This window comes from Anoplopoma fimbria, chromosome 4 (genome assembly GCF_027596085.1).
Source record: "Anoplopoma fimbria isolate UVic2021 breed Golden Eagle Sablefish chromosome 4, Afim_UVic_2022, whole genome shotgun sequence".
Taxonomy (NCBI): Eukaryota; Metazoa; Chordata; class Actinopteri; order Perciformes; family Anoplopomatidae; genus Anoplopoma; species Anoplopoma fimbria.
In genome coordinates this window covers 23,165,334-23,179,328 of record NC_072452.1, presented here as the reverse complement: position 1 = coordinate 23,179,328, position 13,995 = coordinate 23,165,334, and the positions used below count along the sequence as shown (strand labels likewise).

Here is a 13,995-nt window from a genome sequence, read left to right as displayed (position 1 = left end):
GCTTCAACTGTCGCCTTTGAAATACAACTTGCACAATAGGAAAAAATATCTAAAGATAACCAAGGGTGTGCTTTACTTTCATATCAACCGTCATTGCTTTCGGGTTGTTTTTGATTTTTCCAATTAGTAGACACTTTTCTTCAGAATAACAAATGTTGCATTTTTATTTTTTTCAAACTGGATTCCTGGCTGAACTACAACTTTGTGGATCTAGTGTTAAAGAATGCAAGGGTCAGCGCTTGGTGGCTGATATCCCTGTGACCTTTCAATGATCCTGTAGGAAGTGAAATGTTAGGTTTTCTGGAATTCAAACAACTCAAATAACCTCCGGAAGTTGTATTTCCCATTTTGAAAGGACACTACCTAATATGACTTAACATAAAACATTTACTCTGTCCGGAGGCGTACCTTGTCCATCAAACATGACCATTATAGCAGAGCAGGTCATAAAACCACCACAGTTGGCATGGAAACAGTGTCCAATGTGAACAGTGTTAGCCGAGCTGCACGCACATAATAAAGCGTAGGTAAATATCATAAAGGACCAAGTGTAAAAACATTCTGGAAACACAGAATTCCCCCTGTGCCCCTCCAGGGGGGAAGTTAAGTGTGGTTTTGGACATGCACTATTTGTTTTCACCACTGAGTATGAAGACAAGGTGTGTTCAAGGTCTTGGACCAGGAAGTGTCAGCTGAGACACGCTTGGTTAAGAATACAAATAAACTGGATTTTAGGGTACTTCCTATGAGTATAGTACGCTGCACCTTTAAGATAGATAATGTGATAACCAAGACAGAAATGAATAAGATTAAAATATGTAAATATATACTGACCGTACTTCATGTGTAATATTTAAGGCGCTGTGCTCATTTGGCGTGGCTTTCCAAATACCTGGAGGTCAGGATAGAAAACGTGAAGGGCAATCAAATAAATATCACTTTCAACTCTGGAGGAGGAAAATAATGTGGACACGTTATTTTTCATCCATGTTGTTTTGTTCTTTTTTTAATGAATCTTTACCTTGCATCTTAATTTGATTCAGTGGAGGTCTGAAATCAGACTATTTCAGAATCTACAGGCCAATTCATTTGAGCAGATCTACCTACATCAGCTTGGATGAGAAGTGTCATACAATAATTTGTCTCCCCCTAGTGGTAGCATAGAGGTAGAACTGCCTAACTTTGAGCATTTATTGATGACAAGAAAAAATATATATATATAAACACTTTATTCTGCTTTAACTTTGTACCAGTCATAAAAAGAATGAAAATAAAACAAAAAGAATAAACTTTGGGAAATCTGTGTACAGTTTAAACATCCCAGGTGTTGCTTGAAGGTCACAACAGCATCAGATTGTCCTGTGCACCATCAGTTTTTTGGTCAATGCCTGTGATGACCTCTGCATCCGTCTGTAGGACCAGGAGAACCAGGTCTAAGGCTTTCCTCCATGCTTCCTGCTTCACACTCAGATTATCATAAATCTGTGCTGCTGGTGCTTCAATGGATTTCACGGGAGAAGAAACTCCACCATCCTCTTTTACAACGTCCAAAAAAAGCTGTGAGAATTTCGCAGCAATGCCTTGACTCTCTGTATAGTCCTGCAGTTGTTGGCTCATTACAGTCCTTGCTCGGATTTTTGAGAACTTCCCCGTGTTAACCATTACAGTGGATACGTAATCTATTAAACCGTCTGCCATGAGGTGCAACACTAATCCTCTGTACGGGTTATCTGCTGTCCTTGCTTTGGTTTGTTGGACAGAGTCCACATCCCTCTCTCTGTGATGCTTTTGCTCAGCTTGCTTTTGAAGGTGATGAACACAAAGCATTTCTGTCACTCCAGCACCAGGCAGGAGGGCTTTGTCTTTCCGCGCGTGGTGTAAACGATACGCACATGCCCAGAACTGGTCCTCCAGGGCCTGCAGCTTGCCCTCCACACAGCTCGTGAGAATCACAGTGACCAACTCGCTGCTCTCAACGGTGGAAATATTCACAGTTGTTGAGGGTTTCCTCTCATGGCGGCTGAGCTCCCTCCATACCGCAACCTTCACACCAGTGCCGACACAGTGCTTACTCAACTGTGTGGCATAAGTCACCGGAACCGCTCCGGTTGCATTAGCCAGAGCCGTCAGAGCGGAAGCCTTTGCTTTTTCCACCGCAAGTATGTGATGTGTACAACAGCGCTGAATCACTTTCTCACTTGCGAGGCCACTGACAACTATCAGGTTCACTTCTAGGTTCAACAGAAGAGTCAAAATATTTTCCATCCACTCTTCCTCTTTGCTTGAACTTGAAAGGTGCGACCGGTCACTCACACACTGTACACCCTTTAGCCTTTTGAAGCCAAGATGGCGATAGGTATCTGATAAATCTCCATTAATAAGAGCAACCTTCAAGTGCTGATCTTTTAAGTGAAGTGCAACTGAAGCCTGTTCATGAGACACTGGAACAATGCAGCCCTGTAAAACACACGCATGTTCCTCTGGTAAACCAGGAAGCACACAAGTCACCACTTTAGTCACATCGAACGTAGAACAGCTGACACCTTGCAGATTATTTTCAGATTGTATTCTGCTGGCTTCGACAACTAAATTCATCGCACCGAAACAACCGTGACTCAGTCCCATAGCGATGTGTGCAATGTCAGGAGGCTTAGGCTGAGGGGGTTGTGATACCGTGGAGACATTTTCAGATATGGCCTCATAAAAATGTCTGCTGAGCTTTAATTTCCTTCGCCCACTGGCATTTAGAGTCTTGTCACCAACTTTGCTTGTCCCCTGCAGGTGAACCGGTGCTTGTGAAGCCTCCACAGTGGGTTTCTTTGACAGTTGAGGTCTTGACCCCTGATGTTTCGCAGTGGAGCTCTCTGATTTCTCCACACCGAGACCGTCAGTTGAGACGCTGCATTTCCTGCACACATCCAAGCATACGTCCATCCCTTCAGACATGGCCGAGATGATGTGCGCTACTGAAATTCCTCTCTGAAGGCACTCCAGAGCAGCACGGCTCCACGCTCCGGCGAGAAACAGCAGGCACCCCGACCCAGTGTGATAGACCTTCTGGTGGGCTTGAACGGTCTCGTAAACCAGCTGACCGACCCCGCAGGTCAGCTCCAGGTTCTCCAAGATGCGAAAACAGGAGCACACGAGAGCTGAGTCCCCGCTCGTTTCTTCTTGGATAAACTTGTACTTTTTGTCGGGGCCCAGGGAGGAATGTGTGACTCCTGACAGCGCTGAGAGCTTCTGCAGGCCAACATGTTGCGGATGGTTTATAATTGTACTCGCCAGCATTGCTTCAGGTGCCTGGATTGTGAAAGGACAAGACATATTTGTTCACATGTTACAAAGTAAGGTAGGTGGTACAACTTCTAAGTTAACATGCTTAGTGTTAAATCTCAGTAATTTAAAATGTTTAGGTACGTGTACTTTACGTAAAACCACATTTACATTGACCACATTACTGTACATTATAGAGAGATCTCTACTGTTATAACAAGTCACCCTAACATTTCTTGGGAAAAAGTGAATTTTAATATTTTTGGTCAACAACATAGATACAACTTCAGCTACAAAAATAATGATTTAACACTGTACAACACAAAACATAGCATGTAAATAAGCATGTGAGGGATTGAGGGATTAGCCTATATGCTCTAAAGCTAAGCTAACAGGCTAATATCTTTAAAAAACACACACAGTTTAAGTCTCAATTTAGCCTAAAACGAGACAAACACAAGTGTCTGCAAAAACACTTCTGCAAAACAAACATTATGCATCTATAAAGGGTATAACATCACCTTATTTAACATGTATTATTGCTATCTGTGTCCACTGCCCAGCTGCTCCTGCACTGACTACACACTGCGCATGCGCGTTGTTTCCTGGTTGCTGTGGGCGACGAGAAACGAGCTCAACCATTGGCTCACACGGTCATGTCCCGCCCATTGCGCGTTGCGATTGGCTGGTTCGACAGCGTCACGGTGCGTCCGCGCTTTCTATTGGCTGGTTCGACCGCGTCACGGTGCGTCCTCGCTTTCTATTGGCTGTCTCCAAACACACCGCGGTTGCTGCATGTTTTGTTGACATCCGAGCAGAGAAACACTCCCACGCTTCATTTAAATGGTATAACTTAACAGTTTTGTTTAATTATTATGTTATATTATACAATGTATTTGCATTATGTGAAACTATGTGATATGTGATTATGTGATACAGTTGTTTAAAACGTGTTTTGTGCAGCAGCATGGGAGCTAAAGCTAGCTAGCATCAATGCTAACTGGGTAACAATGTGTTTGTTTGTGTGTGTGTTTGTTTGTTTCAGGCTACAGGTTACAGAAAAGCAGCTCCTTCTGCCAGCCAGAGGAAGAAACCAGGTCCCAAACAAGAGCTCAGTGAGGAGCAGAAGCAAGAAATCAAAGAGGCTTTTGATCTGTTTGACACAGATGGGACTGGAACAATAGATGTGAAGGAGCTGAAGGTAAGTCCCTGCTTCAGCATGCTTTGATGAATGATAAACACCCTGCTGACAGACACACAGCAGCCTCAGCTTCCCCATGTATCTGTGTCACAGGTTGCCATGAGAGCTCTCGGGTTCGAGCCCAAGAAAGAGGAGATCAAGAAGATGATAGCAGACATCGACAGAGAAAGCTCTGGAACAATTGACTTCAGTGACTTTCTCGGTATGATGAGTTTGAAAATGGTGAGTGTCATACAGGTGTTGGGCAAAACCTGGAAACTTCTTAGAAATTAAAAATGTGTCATACTTAAAAGTAAAGTCACAAATCCGTGTCGATCTCATCACTTTTGGGTGCAAAAACAGCATCGCAGAAGCAGATCTGATAAAGTTACAGTGGAATCCAGTGTGTTTTTTACAAAGCACACATGCATTGGATTTTAGTGGCCAAATTTAGATTAAAAAGGTTTTTTTTTACTGGGGGGTTTACATTACATTACATTAATTTAGCAGACGCTTTTATCCAAAGCGACTTACAGTCAGTAGTATATTACATATCATTCACCCATTCACACACTGATGACAGGCTACCATCAAGGTGCCACCATCAGACTCTAACTAACATTCATCATCCAGTCCACACCGATGGCAAGCCTTCAGGAGCAACTTGGGGTTAAGTGTCTTGCCCAAGGACACATCGACTGCCGAGGCCGGGTATCGAACCACCGACCCTCTGATTGGAGAACTACCTTGCTCTCCACTATGCCACAGCCGCCCCTGTTTATTGCTCATTTGCTTATTTATAATACTTATATTGGGCGGTAATAATAAATAAATAATAATAATTAAGCCTTTATTAGTCCCACAATGGGGAAATTATTTCTCTGCATTTAACCCATCCCGGAGGAGCAGTGGGCTGCAATGAAGCGCCCGGGGAGCAACTTGGGGTTAGGTGTCTTGCTCAAGGACACCTCGGCATGTTGCCAGTAGAGGGGTTTGAACCACCAACCTTGTGGTTACGGGACAAGCGCTCTACCTCATGTGCCACAGCCGCCCGTATACTGGTATACTGGGCGGCTGTGGCACATGAGGTTGGTGGTTCGAACCCCTCTGCAGGCAACATGCCGAGGTGTCCTTGAGCGAGACACCTAACCCCAAAATTGCTTCCCGGGCGCTTCATTGCAGCCCACTGCTCCTACGGGATGGGTCAAATGCAGAGAACCGAATTTCCCCATTGTGGGACTAATAAAGGCTTAATTATTATTATTATTATTATTATTATTATTATTATTATACAGGTCCTTCCTTTCTGCTGCTGTCAGGCTGCACAACCCAGTAGACCACAAAACACTAAAAACCTCTGCAATACAAATACACTGTGCAATATAATAGTTATTCAGTCTGTATACAGTACCAGTCAAAAGTTTCTCATTCAATGGTTTTTCTTTATTTTTATTTTTTATTTTTATCTACATTGTAGATTAATATTGAAGACATCCAAACTATGAAGGAACACATATGGAATTATGTGGTAAACAAACAAATGCTCAACAAACCAGAATATGTTTTATATTTTACATTCTTCAAAGTTGTTGAATGAGAAGGTGTGTCCAAACTTTTGACCGGTACTGTATATACAATCTTAGTTATTGTGGATTTTTTTACTTTTTTTTTTACTTATTTAATATTCTTAACTGTTTTTATTGCTTATTTGCTTATTTATAATACTTGTTTTTGATCTTGTTTTTTTACTATGTCTCTTGTTTGCACTATCCTCTATGCTGCTGTAATCCTGTACATTTCCCCGCTGTGGGACTAATAAAGGATTATCTTATTTTATCTTATTTTGGCATCGATTATAATTTTGTTTGTCATGTCTTCCCTGTCAACAGAGCGAAAAAGACTCCAAAGAAGAAATAATGAAGGCGTTCAGACTGTTCGATGATGACGGCACAGGAAAAATCTCGTTCAAAAATCTCAAGAGAGTAGCCAAAGAGCTGGGTGAAAACCTCAACGATGACGAATTACAGGTAGTGTATTTTCTAATGACGTGCAAAGTTTCCGCTTGTACTAAATATAGTTTGTTATTGGTGTTCCATGCACATAGACTTTGCCCTTTCCAAAAATATGTTTTTGTATTTACAAGGTCTCACTTTCAAATGGTATTTGTAGAAATTTCACAATCTGGCATCCAAGGAACCTATTAATACATTTTCTGATGCAGACTCTCGATGCTCTTATTGTGTCGATGCTCTTACTTCCTTCTTTTGAATTATCTCAGGGTTTACTACCTCAAAGTCTTAACCTGTTTTGGTGAAAGAAAAACTCACTGTAAAGAGGGTTTATTTTGTCAAACTGATCTCATGATTGAGAGTAGTTTCACTTTGCATATAATGTGTTCAATGCATATCTTTGTTGTGTTAAATAGACTCTTTGTATGGAATATCAGGGCTAAAAAAATAAGGATTTCCCAATTTCCCGGAGCAAGTAAAATGCTTGGATAGGCTCATAAATCTAGCAACTCACTTAGCCGATCGGACAAAAAAATATACATTAATTTTGAACCCTGAATATGGAGCAGTATGTTAAGGAACACACTTTCTGTCCAAAGCAACAAAACGAAAAACAACAACCGACCTATTTACAAACCACAGAAAATTCAGCAGAATGTGGCCTGTGATAAAGGGACACTGCCTTAAACAATACATTCATGGGATATATCAGGAAGTTAGAAATATTTTTACCTCATATAGAATTAACAATATAGAGAAATAAACAATGATGAGTACCGAACAAAAGTTTTGATTTCTAGGCACCCTTAAACACCCTTACATTATACCCAAACTTACAAACAAAAGTGATACTCGTTTCTCGTGTCTGTCATCTCCTAGTTCCCTTTATGTTGTTCTGTTCTTACATGTGGTAATGAAATAGCACTTGTTGCTTAAGGTTGGTTATTTCTGAGGATTTTGAGTACTGAAATTCCCTGAATGACACGTCGCCCGAGTGAGAGTTGAAGTTTTTCTGGTCTATCACATGAGACGTATCAAGAAAAGCTTTCAGTGCACTTTTCATTTCTTTTTTTTTTATTGTACATTCAGACTTACCTTTTCAATTTAAGGAAATGATCGATGAGGCAGACCAAGACGGTGATGGTGAGATCAACGAGCCGGAGTTCTTGAGGATAATGAAGAAGACTAATCTTTACTGAAACCGTTCTGTGTTACGATCTTTATCTGGAATTTTTTTTTTCTATCAGAACAGTTCATATAGTACCTTTTCTTGAGACAGATTAGTTTGTGAATAGTGGCATCTGTGGTTTGTGAATAAATGTTTTAACATGCTGTATTTTTGCACTGGCTTTTCTACAATGCAAGAACAATAAATATATTTCCTCACATCTGTCTGTTGTTGCTTTTACATACACCTTAGTTCCTCAGAGTCAGTTTGCAAGAGTTTCTATGTGCATATGAGAAATGCTGCCCTGAGATGCACAATGTTTTACAATGTGTGTCTTTCACTTTGTACGCTGCAGGGCATTCTGCACAGCAATGCATGCCAATAATGTTCGATGTCGGGGATCAGACAGTGAAAGTCATATGACTAAGTTGATGTTGACTAACCAGGATGATTTTATTGTAGACAGAAATGACAAGCGTGAACTTGAGATGAGTAAGTAAAAGTCACTCTCACTTCACATTTTGAGTTACTGAATCAAGTCGTCTGTAGAAGATAGAGTCCAACTGTCTCCTACCTACATGTTCTGATCGTGTTATAGGAAAAATGCTCCTACTGATTAATTATAGCGGAAGACGGGTTTTGACCAAAACACCATGTACCTTGTCAAAATAAACAGGATATTGTAGTGACGTGTTTTTCCGAGCCGTCAGACGGCTGTCTATAATTTTGAGGATGCTTGCCACTGATTATGAAAGTTCTGATAACCCGTTATAGACGGTGGAGGAACATCGGGGCGGAAAATATGAAAAGTGTTGTCCTGAGATGAGATATACTTTTTTTCATTTTTAAATATTCCGCACATAAAATGTTTGACGCTATAAAAAGACAAAATGTGAACACATTCAAAGAATTGTAGTTTTCCAAATCGACAACTTTCACAGATATAGGTCATTTAAGTGGTACATTATACAATTGTTTTCTTTTTGAACATGTATGACTTAAAAGTTATTCATATATTCTTAAACCTAATATAAGACAAGACAATTGGCTTCACTTTTGACCAAATTCAAAGTGCCAGAATATGGAATTGATATGGATTCCTCTCATTCCGTCCCTCTGCCAAACTGAAATTTGGTATTGATATAGATGAGCCAAATCAAAAGGCCTGTATTTCAAAAGGTTTACTTCATGTTAACCCCCTGTGACTCAAATCCGTCCACCTTCTTGGAGTTCAAAGTACACCACACGCCAGGTGAGAGCTGAAAAGCGGTGCTGAAACTCTGTGAGTGGAGGTTGGAGATTTTCTGTCTGACCGTTCATGGCAACGTGTCAGAACTCACCACACAGGTGTGCCCCAAGGTACCATTCTAGCACCTTTGTTATTTCTGGTGGTAACCAGTGAATTCAGACTCCAAGATTCAGATTTTATTCAGTTATATGCTGATGATATGGCTCTTGTCAGCCTCATCTAAGGAGACACTGCAAGTAGGAGACTGTATTTTAAAGGGCTGTTCTGTTCACATGTTGCATTTTTTGTGCCCTAAAATCCATTGTTCTCAATCTAGATACAAGAAAAGCACCGTCAAAAGCAAAAGCGAGGCCATCGTGGTGTGAGAGCGTTCTTGAGTGCCTTTTTGGACACAAAACCCCCTTTGCCGTCCAAGGACGTCACAACATCCGGTTGAAAGGTCAACCAAACAGACACAGACAAATCCAGCAGTAAAGCTAGTGTGAAATCCAAGTGCTGGAAATCCATTTATCTTTGTTTTGAAATGGTTTGAGTTCAGACAGTAAGGTTTACTGCTAAATTACCGCAACTTCACCATCGTCATCATCGCAGAGCTCAGGTTTTGGTTGCTTAGTAAGGGTAACTTAGTAGCGCAACCACCCAAGCAGTCCGGATAAAAGAATGAAAGCGGTACGGCTGGTGTTTTCCCCGAGTGTTTTTACACACAACATGTGAACGGACCCTAATCACGTGGTCGTATCCAGTAAACGTTACACTCCAGACTTCTGTCAACCCTGAAACAATCATGGAACACACTGCTGAAAAGGTTAGCTGTTTTAAATACTCAGGAACTAACAGTGTAAACCTGGAGGAACAGAGGAAGGACGCTACGCTTCTGAGACAAACGCTGTGGTCCGGGACACTGTTGTCAGGGGTAACGGCTGTATGAGCACAGTACAGAGAGGCAGCCATTAGCTAACCGGTGGGGACAACAGAGAGACTCGCCACCTAAACAAAGCACAGAGAAGCTCAGACTACAACACACAGAATGAGAGAGACTTCATTATCCGCCCAGTTATCCATTACTCCACTATATCTTTACATAGCAGCTAGTTGTTTGCTGCTATATTATTATAACATGGTCACCTGAATGTTCGACGCAAAAGGAAACTGTCAAGCGTGGTTAATACTGCCAGTAAAATAACATTAAAGCCACAGATGCCACTAAGCAGCAGGAATATACTAATAGGAAAAAGAAAGCTCGTGACATAACAAGTGACCGGTCCCATCCATTGCTTCTCTCAGGAAGGTGTTTTAGACTGCAACAAGTCACCAAAAGTGTCTACAAAAATGTGGTTGTTTAAATTATTAAATCATACAGGGTTACCCCCTGAAGGAATTTGCACATGTATTATGTTTGCAGAACTTTTTGGGCACCATTGATTGCTTTCCCATTTATTTGTGTTTAGTGTTGATAATGGTGAAGCCAAAGAAAATGTTCCACATTGTGGACGTTAATGTTTCTAATATATTAACAACAAGTCCTGGTATTATGGAAGAATGTCCTTTTAAAGCACCTCGAGCTTAATACTTGCTCTTAAAAGAAGCTTAATTAGAGTTATTTCCAATTTTGAAATTTGTTTTCATGGGTTACAGCTTTAAGAATAATCTGATAAAAAGACTATTTTGAAACTTAAACATTAAAAAAGGAGAATGTACTTCAGCTGAATGGAGCAGTCATTTCGGAAGAGTGGGCGTTTTTTTCAAACGGTGGATGTTTGATTTTTTAGAACAAAACTTTCCTATTGGAGTTAGATGTTTTTGTACAGTGGCAGTTTCATGGCCCACAATATCTTCACAGCCCCTCAGCTGAGTGTTATTCCCCTTCTGTTGTGGTTTAACAGCATTCATATCTCACAGTCTGTTCAATACTCCCACTGCTCCGCCGCTGTGGCTCTTTTCCCATAAAATGATCAATTTCCAAAACAACGAAACACCGAAAGTCTGGTCGTTGCTGGTAAAAGATGATTTTATTATTAATGCTTAAAGGTCAAGAATGTGTCACCATTATGTCGGCAACCTATTTTCACAAATCCCCTTTGAGTAAGACGAGCTGAAGACAAACTAATAACCATAATCATTGTGCCCAGAAGAAGCAAGAGTGACTGCACCAGTGGTATGTTTGCTTTTTAACCTGTTGTAATTGTGAAATAGCTTTAATATATAATAGATTATGAATGTCAGCAAATCCTTTGATCTTTAACACTGCGATGAGAAAGCTTGTATATGTTTTACATCTCCTTTTTAATGCCATCTTTGATCACAATAAGATAAGATAAGATAAGATAATCCTTTATTAGTCCCGCAGCGGGGAAATTTACAATGTAGAGGAATCTTTAATGAACCTTGGTAACCACAGTGCTGGAAGCCAAAATGAATTTGAAATATTTCCGTGTTTTTAAGTGATATTAAGATGTTGCTTCATATCTTTCCTTATCTTTTTCCTGACTGTTGCACACCTGACTCATTTAATGCGTCTGGTAATTTTCTGCTCCACATGTTCGGGGAGATCCGTTTCCACCCCCTTAACCAATCACCGATAAACATTTGAGGAGATCAGGTGTGCAGGATTATGGAAAGAAATGCTTGCTCGACAAAACAGCATTGGAGAATTTTAATGAGCAGGTTTTGGTATAAATAAAGCCAAATGAAATATTATAATGATATAAAGCAGGGAGAAAGCAACCATCATAAAACAGTATAGTCTTCAACTTTTTCAACAAACGTGTATTGTAATAGTTTTCACTCTGTGCATGGTGTCTGAAGGAGGTTGTATGAAGAAGTAAGCAGCTATTTCTACAACGCTGAAGAGTCAACTCCAGAGATGCCTCATAGCTAGAGAGGAGTACTGATTCTGTGGATGTGAAGTGTGGAACACTAAATGTTGGATATGAAAACTCACATTCTTATTCTTAGAGTCTATAAAAATGATCTGCAATTAATGTTGAGCAGCTCTGGTTTTTGCTGGCTTTCTGCACTTTAATTATGTTAATTTGGGGACTTTTTCTCAGTCCTCTTCTAAGTAAATTAAAATCAGTCAGCTAGTATATATATATATATTCTCACTCAATAGGTCAATAATATGACAAATGCCTATTTAAATTTACCAAAGTTCTATCTTAAGATCTCTCGCTGTCTGTTGAACAACGTGACGAACCAAACGGAAGAGAGAGAAAATCATTTTAATATCAAATGAAACAGAGAAGTGAACCTTTAAGCAGCCTTGTTTTAGAGTGATTTTGACATCTGACTGCAGGCAGCTCTCCTGTCTCTCGACCATTGCTAGCTGTTAAACGTGCCGAGGCTGGAATCAGATTTAAGGTGACTTTCGTTCCAACTGCAAAAAAATCGAATCTAAAGTGTGGCCGGTAGACAGAACGTCCTGTAAAGACATCTGAATTTGAGTAAAAAGGAAAACATTTAATCAGACCTAATTAGTCAACGCAACGAAGTAAAGCCTTTACACTCTAGATTAAGAAACTGTGGGTGTGATGACACTTTCACATGAGAAATTATTACTGATTACCGAGTGGTTTTATGAGAGAACTCTAATAATAAGTCACTGGAGAATAACCGGCATCAATTCAGCACTTTTTTGTGTTCTGGTGACATTAAATTACAGATTGACGTATTATGTGGAAAAATTAAAGTCTTGATTAAGGCAGGGGGGGAAAAAATCATCTTGGAATAAAGAATTCTGCCCTTTTTTTTGGCCATATAAATGATTTTATACAATAACCTTAAAGCAACATTGGTAAACTGGCTATCACAGTACATTGAACTTTATACTTGGTTGCACCTGACAAAAGCAAATTTCCTTCCTGCAGGAGGTTTTTACAGACTGTCTCCATTGTCATTCTGTTAAATTAATGATTAAGATAACGGTAAATAATTTGCCCAATAACAATGTGAAGTAGAGCTGAATTCCACATTTGGATTGCAAACATTAACGATGACACTGAAAGATTAATCCACAGTTATAAACAAGCCGTGTCATGCCTGCAGCGAGGCGATCCCCCACCCACGGCCTCTCTGAACTCTTCCTGTACACTTACGGTAATATCAAGCACACTCGCTTTTCCAAATCACTTTCATGTGTCCTTGTTCTAGTTCTGTGAATACTTGTATTTAAAAACAAAAAAAAAAGGAGAACGTTTTATTTAACGTTTATTAATATTAAGAAGAGTTTGTTTCCAAACAAATAAACAATATTCTGCAATATGCCAATATGTGTACGACTTGCATTTCAATTTCGCACCCACTCGCACCGGAAAATGCAAACCGTTCACGAAGGGGAGACCGCAGGGTATGAAATCATACTACTGCATGTGGGAGTAGGAAGTAAACTTCATAATTAAGACCGGGGCTAAATAAATCTGCTTGATAGTGTAAGAGTTTTAAATACACACATAAACACATTCACACTCATATACCAGAGTTGGGTTGATTACAAAGCAACAGTGCACTTGTTGTTTATTTTGGAGATACATTTTATTTGGATGCAAATACATGTAAACAAAACATGAAATAACAAAACACATCATCACAGTATGACCAACCACAAACTTTGAGTCAAAACAATACAAACAGAATCTGCACTGATAGCAGAGGCTACGTAATAGTGAAATACTGTACAGTAGAGAATTACATAAACATTATCTGGCCGGTCCATGTATTCTGAATATACGATATATATAAAGGAACTAAAGTGTTAAGAGTAGCACATAACTCATGCCAATAATTACTTTTGTTTAAAATGCTTCTAGCAAGTACTTTATGAAAGGTATGATCCGTAATAAAGAAAATGTATTTATTTTACTACATCTGTGTTTTTTCTTTCATTTAGTGGCGGCGATACAACCCAACTTTTCTTCAGAAGGCCTTTATTTAATTAAATAACTGTAAATTCAAGCTTTTAGCTGTCTTAGTTAAATACGTAACTTTATTATTTCAGTCAGAGTCCGAACACTTTTTTCTTGAAATAGAAACATTATTTATTTATTGTTGAACAAAGGAAGTTTACAGCCCATTTAAAAAGGAGAAAAACAAGTAAACATAAACACGCAAACGCACACAA

At 39.7% G+C, this 13,995-nt stretch overlaps 2 protein-coding genes across 2 annotated transcripts; one reads left to right on the top strand and one right to left on the bottom strand.

Moving 5' to 3' along the window:
* Positions 1–1,279: 1,279 nt before the first annotated feature.
* bbs12 (Bardet-Biedl syndrome 12) lies at positions 1,280–3,882 on the bottom strand. Its single transcript, XM_054597992.1, has 2 exons — positions 3,795–3,882; positions 1,280–3,300 (listed from the first exon to the last, which is right to left on the bottom strand). The coding sequence occupies exons 1-2, from the start codon at positions 3,804–3,806 to the stop codon at positions 1,339–1,341; spliced, it is 1,974 nt and encodes a 657-aa protein (XP_054453967.1). The 5' UTR covers positions 3,807–3,882; the 3' UTR covers positions 1,280–1,338.
* A 156-nt stretch (positions 3,883–4,038) lies between these two features.
* Positions 4,039–7,849, top strand: cetn4 (centrin 4). Its single transcript, XM_054597097.1, has 5 exons — positions 4,039–4,119; positions 4,319–4,474; positions 4,568–4,696; positions 6,343–6,480; positions 7,572–7,849. The coding sequence occupies exons 1-5, from the start codon at positions 4,117–4,119 to the stop codon at positions 7,659–7,661; spliced, it is 516 nt and encodes a 171-aa protein (XP_054453072.1). The 5' UTR covers positions 4,039–4,116; the 3' UTR covers positions 7,662–7,849.
* Positions 7,850–13,995: the final 6,146 nt, after the last annotated feature.